Below are 16,599 nucleotides of genomic sequence, written 5' to 3'. Positions count from 1 at the left end.
GGGGAAAATAAATGACCAGATTACAGAGAACAGAGCCAAATATCCAGCACTGACTTGTTATAAGGTAAAAAGATACTTGTTTGGATTATGATTTTTCTGTTTGTATTGCTCCTGGGCTTTCACTAAATGTAGTTTTGTTTACTTTCTTTGTTTTGTTCATAACACAACTTAGTAAATAAGGTTATGCCAGTTTTCTTGTGAACATAAAAAACAGCCAGGTTTTTATTTCTAATATATTGATAAGTTCTATGTAAGGGACATTGACACTTTTTGTTTCTACCTTCTCACAGTATATCAGCTACAACAGGAAGCCCCTCATCCTCGAAGAATTACCTGTACTTGCGAGGTGGGTGTAATGAAACTGCTGCCAAAAAATGTCTCTCAACCATCTGTTTCCCAAACGTTCACCTTCTTCAGTGGCTTGGTTGTTTGTGAGATTAACCACTTAACACTAATCGATATGATAAAATTATAACTGGAATACATTTTTCTTAATATCCTTCTCATTTGATTTAACTTCCACTTTTTAGTGGACTGTTTGGAACACAGTATAGAATATGACCATATAGTTTTAAGGGTTGTTCGTATTCTTTTCAGTTAATTCATACATTGTTTTTTCATTGTTTAATATTCTTTTTTTAGAACAAAGTTTGGAGCCATCATTGTAGGATTATTGAATTCTTTTTTACATTGAAATAAGTATTTAACTTATGATTTTAAAAATGAACAAAAGATGTGGATAGTTCACCAAAAAAAGATATGATATATGACAATGTATGTAAAGATGTTCAAATTTCACTGGTAATAAGAGAAATGCCAATTAAAATACAGAGAGATCATTTTTACTTTGCAGATTGGCAAAAGTTAAAAGCTCAGAATATACTTACTTGGCAAGCCTGTGAGGAAACAGGCACTTACATTGCAGATTGGAATGTGACATACTATAACTTTATGAGAATTTTGCAGTATCTACCAAATTATACCTTCACCTGCCTTTGACTTACCAATCCAAATTCTAGGAATTTATCCTGAGGAACCACCTGTACAAATATAGAATAACATATGCTCAAAGTTTTTCATTGTAGGATTGTTAGTAATAGCAGAAAAAAACCTAAATGTCTGTCCAGAGGAGACTGATTGAATAGAATAGAATACTAAAATAAGATTTCTATGTACTGATATGGAAAGATTTCCAGATATAAAATGTATATAGATATAGTAAGTATGGTCCCTTTTTGATATGAAAGAATAGAAAATAAAAAATATATAGTCTGGTCAGGCAAAGCAGCTCATGCCAGTAATCTCAACACTTAGCAAGGCACAGGTGAGAAGACAGCTTGATCCAGGAGTTCAAGACCAGCCTGGGCAACATAGTGAGACCTTGTTCTCCACAAAAAGGAAAAGTATATTTGTAGATATAGTTTATTTTTGCAAAAGAGAAGCACAGAAAGGATTAAACCAGAGACTGGTAAGATAATTATGATAAGGAGTGGATGAAGAGCAATGTAAGGGCACTGTGGAGGAAATAGAGATGGGAGTGAGATTTTTCTGAGTCTGATTTTTAGTCTGAGTTGTGACTTTTGAACCATGTAAATGGTCATGTATTGAAACAAAAAAGGTAAATAAAAATTATTTTTAAAAAGCAAATCCAGCTGGGCGTGATGGCTCACGCCTGTAATCCAAGCACTTTGGGAGGCTGAGGCGGGCAGATCACAAGGTCAGGAGTTCGAGACCAGCCCGGCCAACATGGTGAAACCCAGTCTGTACTAAAAATACAAAAATTAGCTGGTTGTGGTTGCGGGCGCCTGTAATCCCGGCTACTCAGGAGGCTGAGGCAGGAGAATCGCTTGAACCCGAGAGGCAGAGGTTGCAGTGAGCCGAGATGGCGCCACTGCACTCCAGCCTGGGCAACAGAGCAAGACTCCATCTCAAAACAAAAACACACACACACACACACACACACACACACACACACACACACACACACACACACACACACACGCAAACCCTAAAGTTGAATACAAATAAGAACAAATGAACCTTACAAATTTACAGCATAATCACCAAAAAAGATAACTTAAATCGCTTTTATTTATTTATTTAACTTTTTATTTTTTTTTTTTGACAGTCTTGCTCTGTCACCCAGGCTAGAGTCCAGTGGTGTGATCTGGCTCACTGCAGCCTCAACCTCCTGACCTCAAGTGATACTCCTACCTCTGCCTCCCAAGTAGCTGGGACTACAGGCATATGCCACCATGTCTGGCTAATGTTTGTATTTTTTTGTAGAGATGGGGTTTCACCATGTTGCCCAAGCTGGTCTCAAACGCCTAAGCTCAAGATATCCACCCACCGTGGCCTCCTAAAGTGTTGGGATTACAGGTGTGAGCCAGGGCACCTGGCCTTTTAAGTTGCTTTTTAAAAAATATTTTAAATTGACACATAATAATTGTGCATATTTGTGTAATACAGAGTGACATTTTGATACATGTATACACTGTAATTATTAATGAGGGTAATTAGCATGTCCATTACCTCAAATCTTTGTGTTGAGACATTCACAATTCTCGCTTCTAGCTAATTGATAATATAAATTATTTGTAACTCTTATCTAGGATAATTTTATATCTGTTAACCAACCTCTCCCTATCCTTTTTTTTCTCTACCCTTCCCAGCCTCTAGATACCACTGTCTTGCTCATCTTCTGTGAGATCAATTTATTTAGCTTCCACATACGAATGAGAATGTGCTAAGTATTCATCTTTTGTGCCTTTCTTATTTCATTTAACATAATGTCTTCCAAGTTCATCCGTGTTGCTGCAAAATGGCAGGATTTCATTCTTTTTAATGGCTGAATGGTATTCCATTGTGTAAATAAACCACATTTTCTTTATCCGTTTGTCTGTTGATGGACACTTAGGTTGATTCCATATTTTGGCTATTGTGAAAAATGCTGTAATAAACATGAGAACACAGACACCTCTTTGACATACTGATTTCCTTTTCTTTGGATATAACCCCAGTAATGAAATTGGTGGATTATACAGTAGCTCTATTTTTAGTTTTTTAGTAGAACCTCCATACCATTGTCCATAATGGCTGTATTAATTTGCATTCCTACCATCAGTGTACGAATTCCCTTTTCTCTGCATCTTTGCCAGCATTTGTTTTGTCTTTTTGTTAGTAGCATACTAACTGGGGTGACATACTAACAGTGGTTTTGATTTGCATTTCCCTGATGTTTAGTGATACTGAGCGTTTTTCCATATACTTCTTGGCTTAAGTAACTTTTAAACATATTATTCTGACTGTACAAACTCAGAGAGAAATATTCTAAGGACAAAAATTGCAAAAGGCAGAGGTGAAAAGACAGCTTGAGCCCAGGGGTTCAAGACCTGCCTGGCAACATGGTAAGATCCTGTTCTCCACAAAAAAGAAAAAAAAATAGTTTATTTTTGCAAAAGAGAAGCACAGAGGGCTTAAACCAGAGACCAGTAAAACAATTATCATAAGGAGTAGATGATCAAACATTCAACATGTGAACATTTACATAGTTCAAAAGTCACAACTATATAAAAACAGACTTAGAGAAGTCTTAACTACATGTGTAGTAATCTTGAAATTATTTTGTTTGTAATATAGGATAGAGCAAAGAAATAATTTTACTGGATTGGGGGAACCAGGGTTCTTAGGAGATATTAATTAATTAGGAGAATGGGACACAATTAGAAAGTATACTGTGGTATTAGTTTTGAATTGGTGGCATTAATATTAACTCATAGATTAAAAAAATTTTTTTTCTATCTCAGTCCAAGGAAAGGGCCTAGAAGCCCCAGTAAGAATGAGTATTTCCAGGGACTAGATTTTGGGTTCCAAATACGGTTTCCTACCAAAATGAGGCAATGTTCCTTAGAGAAGTTCCTGATTTCTTAATGTGGGGCAAAGAGGTCCAGGAACATATTGTGTTGGAAAACAAGAACATGCTCAAAAACTGATGGAGACATGTCAAAAAGGCACAGGAGCCTATTTGAAAGTTTCCTACCATCAAAACTTGGAACAATTTGAACATCTAAAAGAATAATAGTAGGTATGGATTATAACACATTATGTGAGAGAGAATTTGTAAGTCCATAATTATAATTTAAAATTAAAAAGAAAACTCACTTTGTTACAAAGAGAAAAAATGGGGAAATATACAGTTGTTCTTTACAGAAGAAATGACACTTAAAATGTAGAAAAAATATAAAATTACAAAATCACTAATTTGCACTAATGATTGACTCCAGGCAAGGATCATCAATCATTGGATGTTAAAACCATTGGATGAAAGGCTGTAGGTGAACAGGATATTTACATGGTCTCAAGGTATGACACCACCGATTATTTGTTAATTGCAAAGAGAAAAATATGCCTTTAAAGTGGAGAGATGTGGTGGTCAAACTCAGCATTACCTGTAATGGGACAAACTGACATGTGTCTCCTGAAGTGATACAGTGAAACACACAGTATCACTTGTATAATATTTTTGCCAAAACTGTTTAACTTAAATCTAATTATAAAGTATGAATCAGACAAATTCAGAATGTGTACATTCCATAAGACATCTGCCCTGGGTTTATAAATAATGTCATTATCATAAAAAAAAACAGTGGTGGGATGATATAAAATTAAAGGAGACTAAAGAGACATGGCCATCAGATTCAAGGACCTTGATTGGGTCCTCAACTTATATATATATTTTAAAGCTGTAAATTTTGAGTACAACTGGATAAATTTGAGTATGGACTGTATTAGGTAATGTGGAATCGTAATAACTTTCCTAGATGATATATTATTGAAAAATAATTACTTCTCGGCTGGGAGTGGTGGCTCACGCCTATAATCTCAGCACTTTGGGAGGCTGAGGCGGGTGGATCACGAGATCAGGAGATCAAGACTAGCCTGGCCAACATGGTGAAACCCCGTTTGTACTAAAAACACAAAAAATTAGCCGGCCATGGTGGCATGTGCCTGTAGTCCCAGCTACTCAGGGGGCTGAGGCAGGAAAATTGCTTAAACCCGGGAGGCGGAGGTTGCAGTGAGTCAAGATTGCACCACTGCACTCCAGCTTGGGCAACAGAGGAAGACTCTGTCTAAAAATAAATAAATAAATAAAAGAAAAGTAATAAAATAATTAGTTCTCTATTGATAAAAATGTTAAAATGGATTTTGTCATTGTGACTTCTGGTTTAAAACACAATATAGCTTTGAAAGTATATAATTAGTTACAAAGAGAACGAATTTACAGAATTAGGCAGGAGTTTCATGGGATTGTCTTTTGAATGTCCATTTGCAGTTTAGATATATGTAGATTTCCAGTCTGTGTATATGTAAGCATAGAATAAGTGAGGTACTTGATTATTGCCTTTCATTGCTGCTCGCTGTGATCAAGGATGATTAAATAATTTGCATGTAATGGGAATTTTAAAAATGCTATTTAATAAAATGTTTCATTTTGTTTCATGTTCTGTTCACACATACTTTTTAAGTATGTGAGAAACTGAAAGTGAGAAATTGGCAGTACTTTGGAAAGTCCTGAAGTATTTATTAGTAAGACTATTATCTTTATTGGAAAATAGCTATATTATTCCTTTCTTAAAATAATTTGAGACCGCACAAATGGAGATGTAATAAAAAGAATAAAGAAAAGTTGAAGGAATAAAAACAGCAAAATGCCAGTAGATTGCATTGCTGATTGAGGTTCAATGTAATTGTGTGAAAAGTGTTTCACAGTTATAAAGTATATAAAACTCTGAAGGCCAGTATGATCCAGTTTTTTCCTGAATTAAATTGTTTTAAAAAAATTCATTTGGCATGACATTAAGGTATGATAAATCAATGGAACTCACTTTTGAAGGGCTAAGCTGATGTGGTCACAGTAGATAGCTTTCTGGTGATTCACCTTGATGCAAAGACACAAGATAGAATAAGATACTGGATGAATAGATGGATGTTAGAGTCTCTGAAAATAATTTCCTTTTATTTGCCTTTGCTCTGTGATTGATTGAATGCTGCCATCCCCTGAGGAGCTAGACCATTTATTTGTATTCTCTCCTTTGGTTAAAAGCAGGCATGAAAGCATTGAAAAACCAGAAAAGCAAATTGTACAAGTGACATTTTCCTACTTAAATTGAGCAATGTATTCATCATTTCCACTTTGCAATATAAAAAATATTTATTATATTAACTTCACAATATTTTGTGAAATATTTATGTTTCACAAAAATATAAATTTTTTGTAAATATTTTATGTTTGTTTATATTTAAAAATATTTATATTTTTTTCTCCAAAAAAATAGCAGTCATGTTTTAATGACTAAATTGGTGGGCAAGGAATGCTGTTCAGAATGAAAGGATTTACTGTGACTGGCTCTCCTTGTATATTGAAACTATCCTTACATATTATTCACAGCTTATAGTCTGTTACTTATTAACAGCTTATAGTCAGTTCCTTAAGTTTGACTGTTTAATAAGGATTAAATATGTGTGCATACAATAAATGTCTTTACTTTGGAAATTAGTGGTGATAATTTGTTTCTATATTTGACCGTTCTCTAGGTTGTTCAATGTTTTTCTGTTTTTCCCAGGTGATAACTAAACGACAGTTACTAAATAGGCAAAAGTGGTCTTCCTTTAAAGAAATGAAATTCATACATAATATTATTATAATGATTAGATTTACAAATAGAGACATGGGAAGTATTTATAAGCCACTAATTCTAATGGTTTGCTTTTTCTATTAAGTTAAATATCTGTATAACAATTAAGTAACTGAATATCTATTAGAAATGAAAGTAAAGGATTAAGTAGTGGGTTGGAGCTGATCTAAAAATACTTTTCGAAGGAAGAAAGTTTCAGAGTTAGGCTTGATGAAATGATTAGTGATTGGTTTGGAAGAACTAAAGATTATTGAGAATGATGAGCTGTAAGGATAAAGATGTACTAAAGTACCATTTGATGTTCACCTTTAAGAATTTAACTGTGAGCCAGGTGTGGTGGTGTGGTGGTGTGCACCTATAATTCCAGCTACTTGGGAGGTTGAGGCGGGAGGATCACCTGAGCCTAGGAGTTCTTGAGCCTGTCTCTTAAAAAAATTTTTTTTTAACTGAGGAATTAGATTTGGGCTACTGTATTAGTCCATTTTGTGCTGTTATAAAGGAATACCTGAGGCTGGGCAATGTATTTTAAAAAGAGGTTTATTTTTGGCCCATTGTTCTGCAGAATGTACAAGAAGCATAGTGCCAGCATCTGCTTCTACTGAGGCTTCAGGAAGCTCACAGTCATGGTGGAAGGCAGAGGGGGAGCTGGCATATCACATGGCAACTGAGGGAGCAAGAAATATTAATAGGACGAGGTGCCAGGCTTTTTAGCAATCAGATTTCATGGTAACTAAGAGAGTAAGAACTCACTCATTACTGTGGGGAGGGCACCAAGATATTCATGAAGGATCCGCTCCTGTGACCGAAACACCTCCCACCAGGCTCTGTCCCCAACATTGGGGATCACATTTCAACGTGAGATTTGGAGGCAACAAACACCCAAACCACGTCAGACACTGTATGTTGTTTCTCCACTGAAATGTTGAGAGAAAAAGAGAAAAGTTAATACAATTGATAAGTTGATAGTTTTTTTAAAACTAATAATTATTAATTATTTATGGGTGCTAATTGTAATTTTTTAAATGGATCCAGTGACTTTGTCTTTCAGAATTATGCTTACTTACAGTGATAGGAAAGGGAGCACTGGCCCTATTTGTTTGCATATGCGCATTTCCATTCCATTTTCTTCCAATGATAGTATTGTATCACAGCTTACAAATTCAGTAACTATGCCAGGCTCAAAGGGAACATACATTTAGTGACTAGCCATGTGTGTGTGACCTTTCTTTTGTGGTCTACCCCTTGTTTTGGTGATGAATTCTGTGTTCTGCTCTTAGGTGAATTTCTGTTAGCATTTTGAAACCAAATGTGTAGCACCTTATTTCAAAACCTGAATTATCAACTATTAAAACAATCATAAACTATTAGTGGCAGAACTCTAAAATGCAAAATATCTAGCAATAATAAATAATTTGACAGAAAATCAAATTATAACTAATGCTTTTTTCCTAATTCCAGAAAATCTTGCCAGTTGCTATTGTGGACACTAAAATATAAATGATTTTTTTATTAAAGGTTATTGTTGAGATCAATTTTGAAATTCAGATATAAATAATCCTTCTTAAAGGAAGAAGATGACAAGGACACAACTAATTATTTTAGGCAGGCTTTAAAAACCAAGCACATACTTAAAGCTTGAAAATTGTTCTTAATAATGTTGCTACATGATACAGTTGTATCTTATGGGAGAGTTAATTCTGAAGTTAGCACGTAAAGTGAAAGTCTTATATAGTCAGAATTACCCCTGGAAATTCCTTATCACCCATAAAGTAATGGTACATATTTTTGTGTATACAACTCTGTCATTTATAGGTATATATAAATATATGATTTATTCAGTGAAATACAGTATATAATAAATGTAAAATATATACTATCATTTTCAATTGTGTAAAAATGGTTTTGTTATTTCATGTTAAGCACTTGGTTGAATTCAAGTAAATGTATATCTATATATGTGTGTGTGTGCATGTATGTATATAGAGTGACTGACTAGACACAAGTATAAATTACATAGGTATAAGCTATATCTATTTATTACATAGGTATAAAATCTATCTATCTAATTCAGATAGAGATATGAGAGAAGCTCCATATTTTTTGTTCACTGATATTAATGCAGTGTATTTGGCATCGGACCATTATTAAACATGGACCCTCAAAGTGGACGTACTTTTTCCCCTGCTATCCACACAGTGGGAAATGTAGTGATGATTTTTTTTAAACACATAAAACCAAATTTCTATTCCCTGTGACACATTTTTCAAGTTAGTATTGCAGGGAGTTGCATAGCATTTTTGAATACAGGTGCACATTATAGTAACAATGAGGTTGTCTTTCTCTAGGCTAAATGGGTAAAGTAGACTGAGGCTGGACAAAATGAACTGAAACACAAGTCAGTGCTATTAGTGTAATGAGAAATGTAGATAAAATTACACAATTTACACTGTATTCAAATTCTAACTACAATACCAATTAGAGGAATACTGAGTATGTATTTTGGTAGCACATGTTTTATTTTTATTTACTTTTAATATATTTTTTAGAGACAAAATCTTGCTCTGTTGCCTGGGCTGGAGTGCAGTGGCCCAATTTTAGCTCACTGCAGCCTTGCATTGCCAGCCTCAAGTGATCCTTCTACCTCAGCCTCCTGAGTAGCTGGGACTGCACGTGTGCACCACCATGCCTGGCTTTTTTGTTTTGTTTTGTTTTCTTGTAGAGACAAGGTCTTACTATGTTCCCCAGGCTTGTCTTGAACTCCTGGGCTCAAGCGATCCTCCTGCCTCAGCCTCCCAAAGTGCTGGGATTACAGGCGTGAGCCACCGTGCCAGGCCAACACATGTTTTAAAAATGTTTTTCTTCAGACCTACTTATAGAAGTAGGAAATTGACTGTAATCATTTTACTCACCTGTCTCCCCCAAGCAGATTATGTTCAGCACCTAGGTATGCTGACTGGTGTGTAGTAAGGTTGTTAAATGCTTGTAGAGTGGAATGAATGAATGAGATATCTTTGTCTAATTTATTTTTCAATACAATGTTCTTATAATATGGCTTACAAAATGTGTGCATTAATACCTATATCTGTTAGAGATGCTCTGGTTCTTTCTGTCACATGTATGTATTTGTTCATTCAATCAGCATTCTTGGAGGGGCTACCATCTGCCAGGCCCTCAGGTTTCAAGTCAAATAAAGCAAGATCCCTCTCCTGAAGGAGCTTCCAGTCTAGGTGGGGAATGGAGCAGTAGCTCAACCTTTACTTAGCACAGAAGCGCAGAGTTGGTAGTACTTACCTTGATACATATGTATGCAGCTCCTCTGGCCAAGGGCAGAGTACTTGTGGGAGAGTGGTAAAAGATAAGTCCGGAAAGCTAACCAGGCATTAGTAATAAAGGGTTCTATGTCCTAAGCTTAGAGTTTAGACTATAGAAGTGAAAGTATTTTAAGCAGGAGAAAAACATGATTTATTAGGCTTAGGAAGAACATCTGGCTGCAGGGAAGAGGATGGATATTTTAGAGACAGACTGGTTTAGGAGGCTATTACAATAGTCCTTGTGATAAGTGAAAAGAACCTACAAGACACTGGTTCTGAGAATAGTCAGGAGGGATTAGGAAAGGGGAATATTTAAAGCAGTAGAATTATCAGGACTTGGTGACAAGATGGTCATGGGTTGCAAGAGAGGGAGTCTAGTAGATTTTCAGGAACCAGTCAACTCTCCTAATCTCTCATGTCATACTTGCTTGGCAAAACTGCAACCTTATTGCTATCTCTGCCTATTCTGCACATTCTGCCAAGTAACAGTATGGCTGGAGGAAAACGAAATATTTTGGAATTTCTGAACTTCAAGTTGGTACTTAATGCTCCCTGTACTGCCTTTATTCATGTCATGCCCTTTCTCTCTTCTCAAACCTCTAATACAGGGGTCCCCAGCCCCCGTGCCACAGACTGGTACCGTCTTGTGGCCTGTTAGGAACTGGGCCACACAGCAGGAGGTGAGCAGCAGGCAAGTGAGCAAGTGGAGCTTCATCTGTGTTTATAGCTACTCCCCATCGCTCACATTACCACCTGAACTCTGCCTCCTGTCAGATCAGTAGTGGCATTAGATTCTCATAGGAGTGTGACCCGTATTGTGAACTGCCCATGCAAGGGATCTAGATTGTGCACTTCTTATGAAAATCTAATGCCTGATGATCTGTCACTGTCTCCCATTACCCCCAGATGAGACTGTCTAGTTGCAAGAAAACAAGCTCAGGGCTCCCACTGATTCTACATTATGGTGAGTTGTATAATTATTTCATTATATATTACAATGTAATAATAATAGAAATAAAGTACACACTAAATGTAATGTGCGTGAATCATTCCAAAACCATCCCCTCACCTCTGACCCCAGTCTGTAGAAAAATTGAAAAATTGTCTCCCACAAAACTGGTCCCTGGTGCCAAAAAGGTTGGGGACCACTGCTCTGATACCTTACTCCCTCTCCTAATTTTCAGCTCATAATTTTGTATCCTACTTTACTCCTGCTTAAAGCCATCAGAAGGGAACTTCCACAAACTTCCACCATCACATCCACCCAACCATCAGTATTTGTGTCTGTATGTTCTGCATTCTTGCTTATCCTCATAGATGATAGCTAGCTCTTCACTACACTAAACCTCATTTCCTCTCATCTGCTTAAGGACATAATCCTAGCAATTCTCTCCTTTCCTCCACCATCAACAGCTTTTCCCTTTCTGCAAAATCATTTTCTTCAGCCCACAAATATCCTATTATTTCTCTTATCTTAAAAAGTTCTCTTGACCCTGCTTTCTCCATTTGCCTTGCTCAATTTCTTTGCTTTCTTTTGTAGAAAATATTTCAAAGTGTTGTCTGTACTTGCTGTCTGCACTCAGAACTTTACCCACTGCCACTCCAAGGAGAGCTGCTTTGGCAAGGTCAGCACTGACTTCCCCATACATACAAATCTGGTAGTTGGTTTTTCTCTCATCATCCCATTAGGAGCATCTGATACAAGTGATGACTTTCTCCTCCTTGATAGATTTTTCTCACTTCGTTTCCAGGATACTACATTCTTTTATTTTTTCTCTTGCCCCCACAGTCTATTTCTCTGGTGCTACTTCAACCTGATCTCTTGATTTTGGGGTGCCCCCAAATCCTCTCCTCTTTTCTTCTCTACCTATATTTACTTTATTATGATCTTACCAGTTTCAGGTTTTAATGTAACTTACATTTCTTTATATGTCCAGTCCTTTCTCCCAAACTCCTATATACATATATATATATACACACACATATATATCCAGTTTCCTACTCTATATCCCCTCTCGTATGTCTAATAGACATCTCAAACAGAAATAGCCTGTTCAAAACAGAACTGAGCTTCACCTTCCTCCACAACCTTCTATTACCACAGCCTTCCAGATCTCAATTGATGGCAGTTACTTAATTCCAGTTGCCCAGATCAAAATCAGGAAGTCATATTGGGTATATCTTCAGAATATGTCCAGAATCCTAAGTGTATTAGTTTGTTCTCTCACATTGCTATAAAGAAATGCCTGAGACTGGGTAATACATAGAGAAAAGAGGTGTTTAATTGTCTCATAGTTCCACAGGCTATACAGGAAGCATGGCTGGGGAGGCCTCAGGAAACTTTTACTCATGGTGGAAGGCAAAGCCAGAGCAGGCATCTTCACATGGCCATAGCACGAGGAAGACAGAGAGAGGGCAGGCGCCACACACTTTTAAACAACCAGATCTCGTGAGAACTCTGTCACAAAAACAGCACCAAAGAGGGAAATCCACCCGCATAATCCAATCACCTCCCACCAGTCCCCACCTCCAACATTGGGGATTTCAATTCGACATGACATTTGGGTGGAGACACAGATCTAAACCATATCACTAACTTTTAGTGGTAACCTGTTTCATGGCTACCAATCAAGGATGAACTGTGGAAACTGTGAGATACTCAGCAAAATCCAGTCTTCCTTTCTTTGAAAACCTGGGTAGCCTAAATTTTCCCTGCCTCTTGTAGATACTTATGTCAATTTGACAGTCTTCTCCAGTGGAACAGACATTAACTTTAATGCTAGACCCATTAAAACTTTTTGCCAACTTAAATCCTGCTTGCATTCAGATAAAAACATCTCCAACAAGGAGATGGTATATCTACAAAATGGAGGGGATATGGATGTAGGACAGTTGTCTTGCCAACCTGAGTAGATATACAGGAATGTTATATAAACGAGAAATAAACTTCTGTTGTGTCTAGTTATTATATATTAAGGTTGATTTGTCATAATGAATTATCCTACCTTACCACACAGTAATCCCTCAGGAGGGTAACTGAGCTAGTTCTTAACTGATCTTTCCCCTCATAGTCTATTCCCAGCACAGAGTAATCTTTTTGAAACCACAGTCAGCTCATGTCACTTTTCTGCTCAGAACTCTCCATTGGCTTTCCCTTTCACTCAGAGTAAAAGCCAAACCTTCACAATGCCTTATAAGGTCCTCTCTAACTCATCTCTTACTGCTTCCTTGCCTCCTCTTCCCTGCCCCTGTTCTGCTTCAGCCCCACCAGTCTTCATGCTCCTCAGATACAGCAGGTGTGATCCTTTCTCAGCCCTCCTGCTGACTCCTCTTCCTGGAATGTTCTCTCTGATACACACTTGGCTCATTCGTTCATATGCTTCAAATCTTCCCAGCAAGGCCCATTGTGACCACTATATTAAGAATTATACTTTATCATCCCCCCAGCATTCCCAGTCTTTTCCTGTTCTACTTTGTCTTGTCTTCACAGCACTTTTCATTTTGTTACATACTATATAGTTCACTTATTTATTATTGTTTATTGCTGTTTTCCCTTACTAGAATAGAGGCTCTATGCAGGTAGCGATTTTGGTCTGTTTTGTTTATCAGTATTTCCCAGGTTCCTGGAACAGTGCTTGACACATAGTAGGTGCTTAATAAAGACTTGTTAATTGAATGGATGGGCGGTACAATGTGCTTGTTTTATTCTTAGTCCTTTTTAGAGGACATATTCTGTTAGGTGGGAGCGTTGAGTTTGGGGCAGGAGTGGGAGGAAAGCACTCTAATTGAAATTAGAGTTTGGCCACTGGTTGCGCTATGTGCTCACACAGCCTATAGTGCAACTTTTGGTTCCAAAAAAATAAAGATTCACATGCTCATATATCTTGGTGTTGTGATAATCTGTTATTTAACACTTATAAAATGCTTTGTAGATAGAAGCATTTTATATGAATGCTGACTGATAGCTGCGAATTATTGAAACCAACCATTTATTTAAAAATCATCCTATCGCTCAAAGGCTATTTTTTTTTTTGCCATATATTTCTTTTGAAGTGGTCTTTTAGTGCTGTCTTTTGCTCCTGTTTAAAATTCAGCTATAGGCCTGGCACGGTGGCTCACGCCTGTAATCCCAGCACTTTGGGAGGCCAAGGCGGGCGGATCACGAGGTCAGGAGTTTGAGACCATCCTGGCTAACATGGTGAAACCCCATCTCTACTGAAAATACAAAAAAAGTAGCCGGGCGTAGGTGGTGCACACCTGTAGTCCCAGCTACTTGGGAGGCTGAGGCAGGAGAATGGCATAAAACCCAGGAGGCAGAGCTTGCAGTGAGCTGAGATCGCACCACTGCACTCCAGCCTGGGAGACAGGGCGAGACTCCGTCTCAAAAAAAGAAAAAAATCAGCTATAGTAAATTCCTATAATTGTTTGTTACCTAGGCATCCATCTTGAATATTAAGTTGGACTTTTTCATACCAGAAAAAATCACCCTTAACACAGTTAAGGTCTTAGTCACCCTTGACACAGTTTCTAATTCCCTACCTCCTGCCAGTTTCTTAATGTTGCTGATCCAGATATTTGCCTTATGCGGCCTCCTTTGTTGACCTCCCTTCGGGTCAGCTAGGTACAGCCTACTTGACTTGCCCCCCAACCCCCATACCCTGCATGGGCTGCCCAGATATGTCTCGTTGACTGCCTCTGAGTCACAGCATGACTCCACGGAGCTCATGCCTGCTTTTTGTAAGCCCACTGGTAACACCCTGGGCCGTAATAAAGTGCTTTGATCTCTTCCTTTCTCTCTTGTGATCCCACCTGCTGGTTGCGTGTGCAAGTGGCCTCCTCACTTTTCTGGCATTTTGAGGTGTGCTGTCCTCTTCTCTGCAATAATCATCAAGTAATACACTGCTTCTGTTACATCATGCACTTTGCTTTTTTGTTTCCTTCTCTGTGTCTCACCTGACATATCCATACTTGACTCTCCTCCTGGTCAGGGCTGTCCTAGAAAGTGGCTATCTTGGGAGAAATAAATTGGACACAGGTCAGACAAGAGCCACAAGTATATCTGCTGGTATAAAAAAGTTTCCTGTGACACCTCGTCATGGGTCAGACACTTAGGCATTAGGCCATCGACTGGATAAAAAAGTATCCTGTTAAAGACAAGCTATGTACATCCGTGACCACTTCCCCTGGAACCCTGTTAGGGCAGGGCTTGAATTTATAGCCACTCTCCAGAGTGGCTCCGACCTCTCTCTCCAAAGAGAGACTCCAACACTAAGAGGAAAACACACTATCAGAGTTGGCAAACAAGCAGTAAGATATGCATTTGAGTAAAAATCTGTAATATCCTAATGTAGACGCACATTTGTAAAACTGAAGATCACAGTGACAATTCCAAAAGGAACTTCTTTACCAGTTAATTATTAAATAAACAGATTGGTAGTTTCCACACCTTAACCACTACTGGTTACTTGAATCTAAGGTAGGGAAATAGTGAATACAAAGAAGTTTGAATTTTGAAACTTATGTATTATCCTTTTCCAATGCAGTCTGATTTTTTGAAAACTGAAAACCAAAAAACTAATCTTAAGAAGCTGAGTTTTTCGCAAAGGGTTTTCTCAAGTTTTTTTCCTTTTTTTTTGAAATAGAGTCTCACTCTGTCACCCAGGCTGGAGTGCAATGGTGCGATCTCAGCTCACTGCAACCTCCAACTCCCGAGTTCAAGTGATTCTTATGCCTCAGCCTCCCGAGTAGCTGAGACTACAGGCACTTGCCACCATGCATGGCTAATTTTTGTATTTTTAGTAGAGGCAGGGTTTCACCAGGTTGGCCAGGCTGGTCTTGAACTTCTGACTTCAGGTGATCCGCCCACCTTGGCCTCCCAACGGGCTGGGACTACAGGCATCAGCCACCATGTCTGGCCTTCGCAAGTTATTAAGTAGTATTTATAGAGTATTAAAAAAAAAAACTTTGTAAATATTCTTTATTGAACTAGTAAAATTTGATCGCAGATAGTGAGCTAACTTATTTGGCATGCTGAAGGTTAATGGTTTTCTTTGAGAAAATGTAAAACACAATGGAAAACAAGCTGCATTTCTAGTACTGGTAACTAGAATGCTGTAGCACTGAGTAGGAAGGCAGGTATCTGAAAGTTTATCTTACTACAAATGGAGTAATAAAAGTAAAACAATCTTTGTAAGTTTCATAACATATCTGATTCTCATTTTCCTGATTTTTTTCCCCTGTAAGTCACTTCCAACTCTATGTAGGTCTTTGATAAGTATTCCTCCACTTTGCTGTTACTCAGTTTTTTTCTTGAAGATTTTGTAAGTTTAAACTTTATTGATTTGTTGAAGCTTAGCTATTACCATATTGATATTTTCTATGGCTTAAAGTGCAGTAAGAAAAATAATTTAGAAAACATAGTGAAAATATGTGTTTCAATGGAAAACTGCCTTGTCTGCATGCAGCACATTTTCCCAAGTTACCTGATTCTAGCCTTTCCTTGGCTTAGGCCTATTTTAAACTCTGTAACTTGTAGATAACTGGTAGTAATGCATTTATAGACATGTATATTTTGCCTTGTCCAGCGAAGGTTC

At 37.5% G+C, this 16,599-nt stretch overlaps 1 protein-coding gene across 4 annotated transcripts in view; it reads left to right on the top strand.

Annotated features, from left to right (window-relative positions):
* The window catches only part of CHN1 (chimerin 1), a 207,985-nt gene that overhangs the window by 61,475 nt on the left and 129,911 nt on the right, over window positions 1–16,599 (top strand). For all 4 annotated transcript variants that reach the window (XM_063647624.1, XM_054476902.2, XM_063647626.1 and 1 more), the window contains exon 3: window positions 291–346. In XM_063647624.1, coding sequence (XP_063503694.1) covers window positions 291–346 — 56 coding nt within the window. The remainder of the gene's footprint in view (window positions 1–290; window positions 347–16,599) is intronic.

This window comes from Pongo pygmaeus, chromosome 11 (genome assembly GCF_028885625.2).
Source record: "Pongo pygmaeus isolate AG05252 chromosome 11, NHGRI_mPonPyg2-v2.0_pri, whole genome shotgun sequence".
In the NCBI taxonomy this organism is placed as follows: Eukaryota; Metazoa; Chordata; class Mammalia; order Primates; family Hominidae; genus Pongo; species Pongo pygmaeus.
Note: the sequence above shows the minus strand (reverse complement) of the source record. Positions and strands in the feature narration are given on the sequence as shown.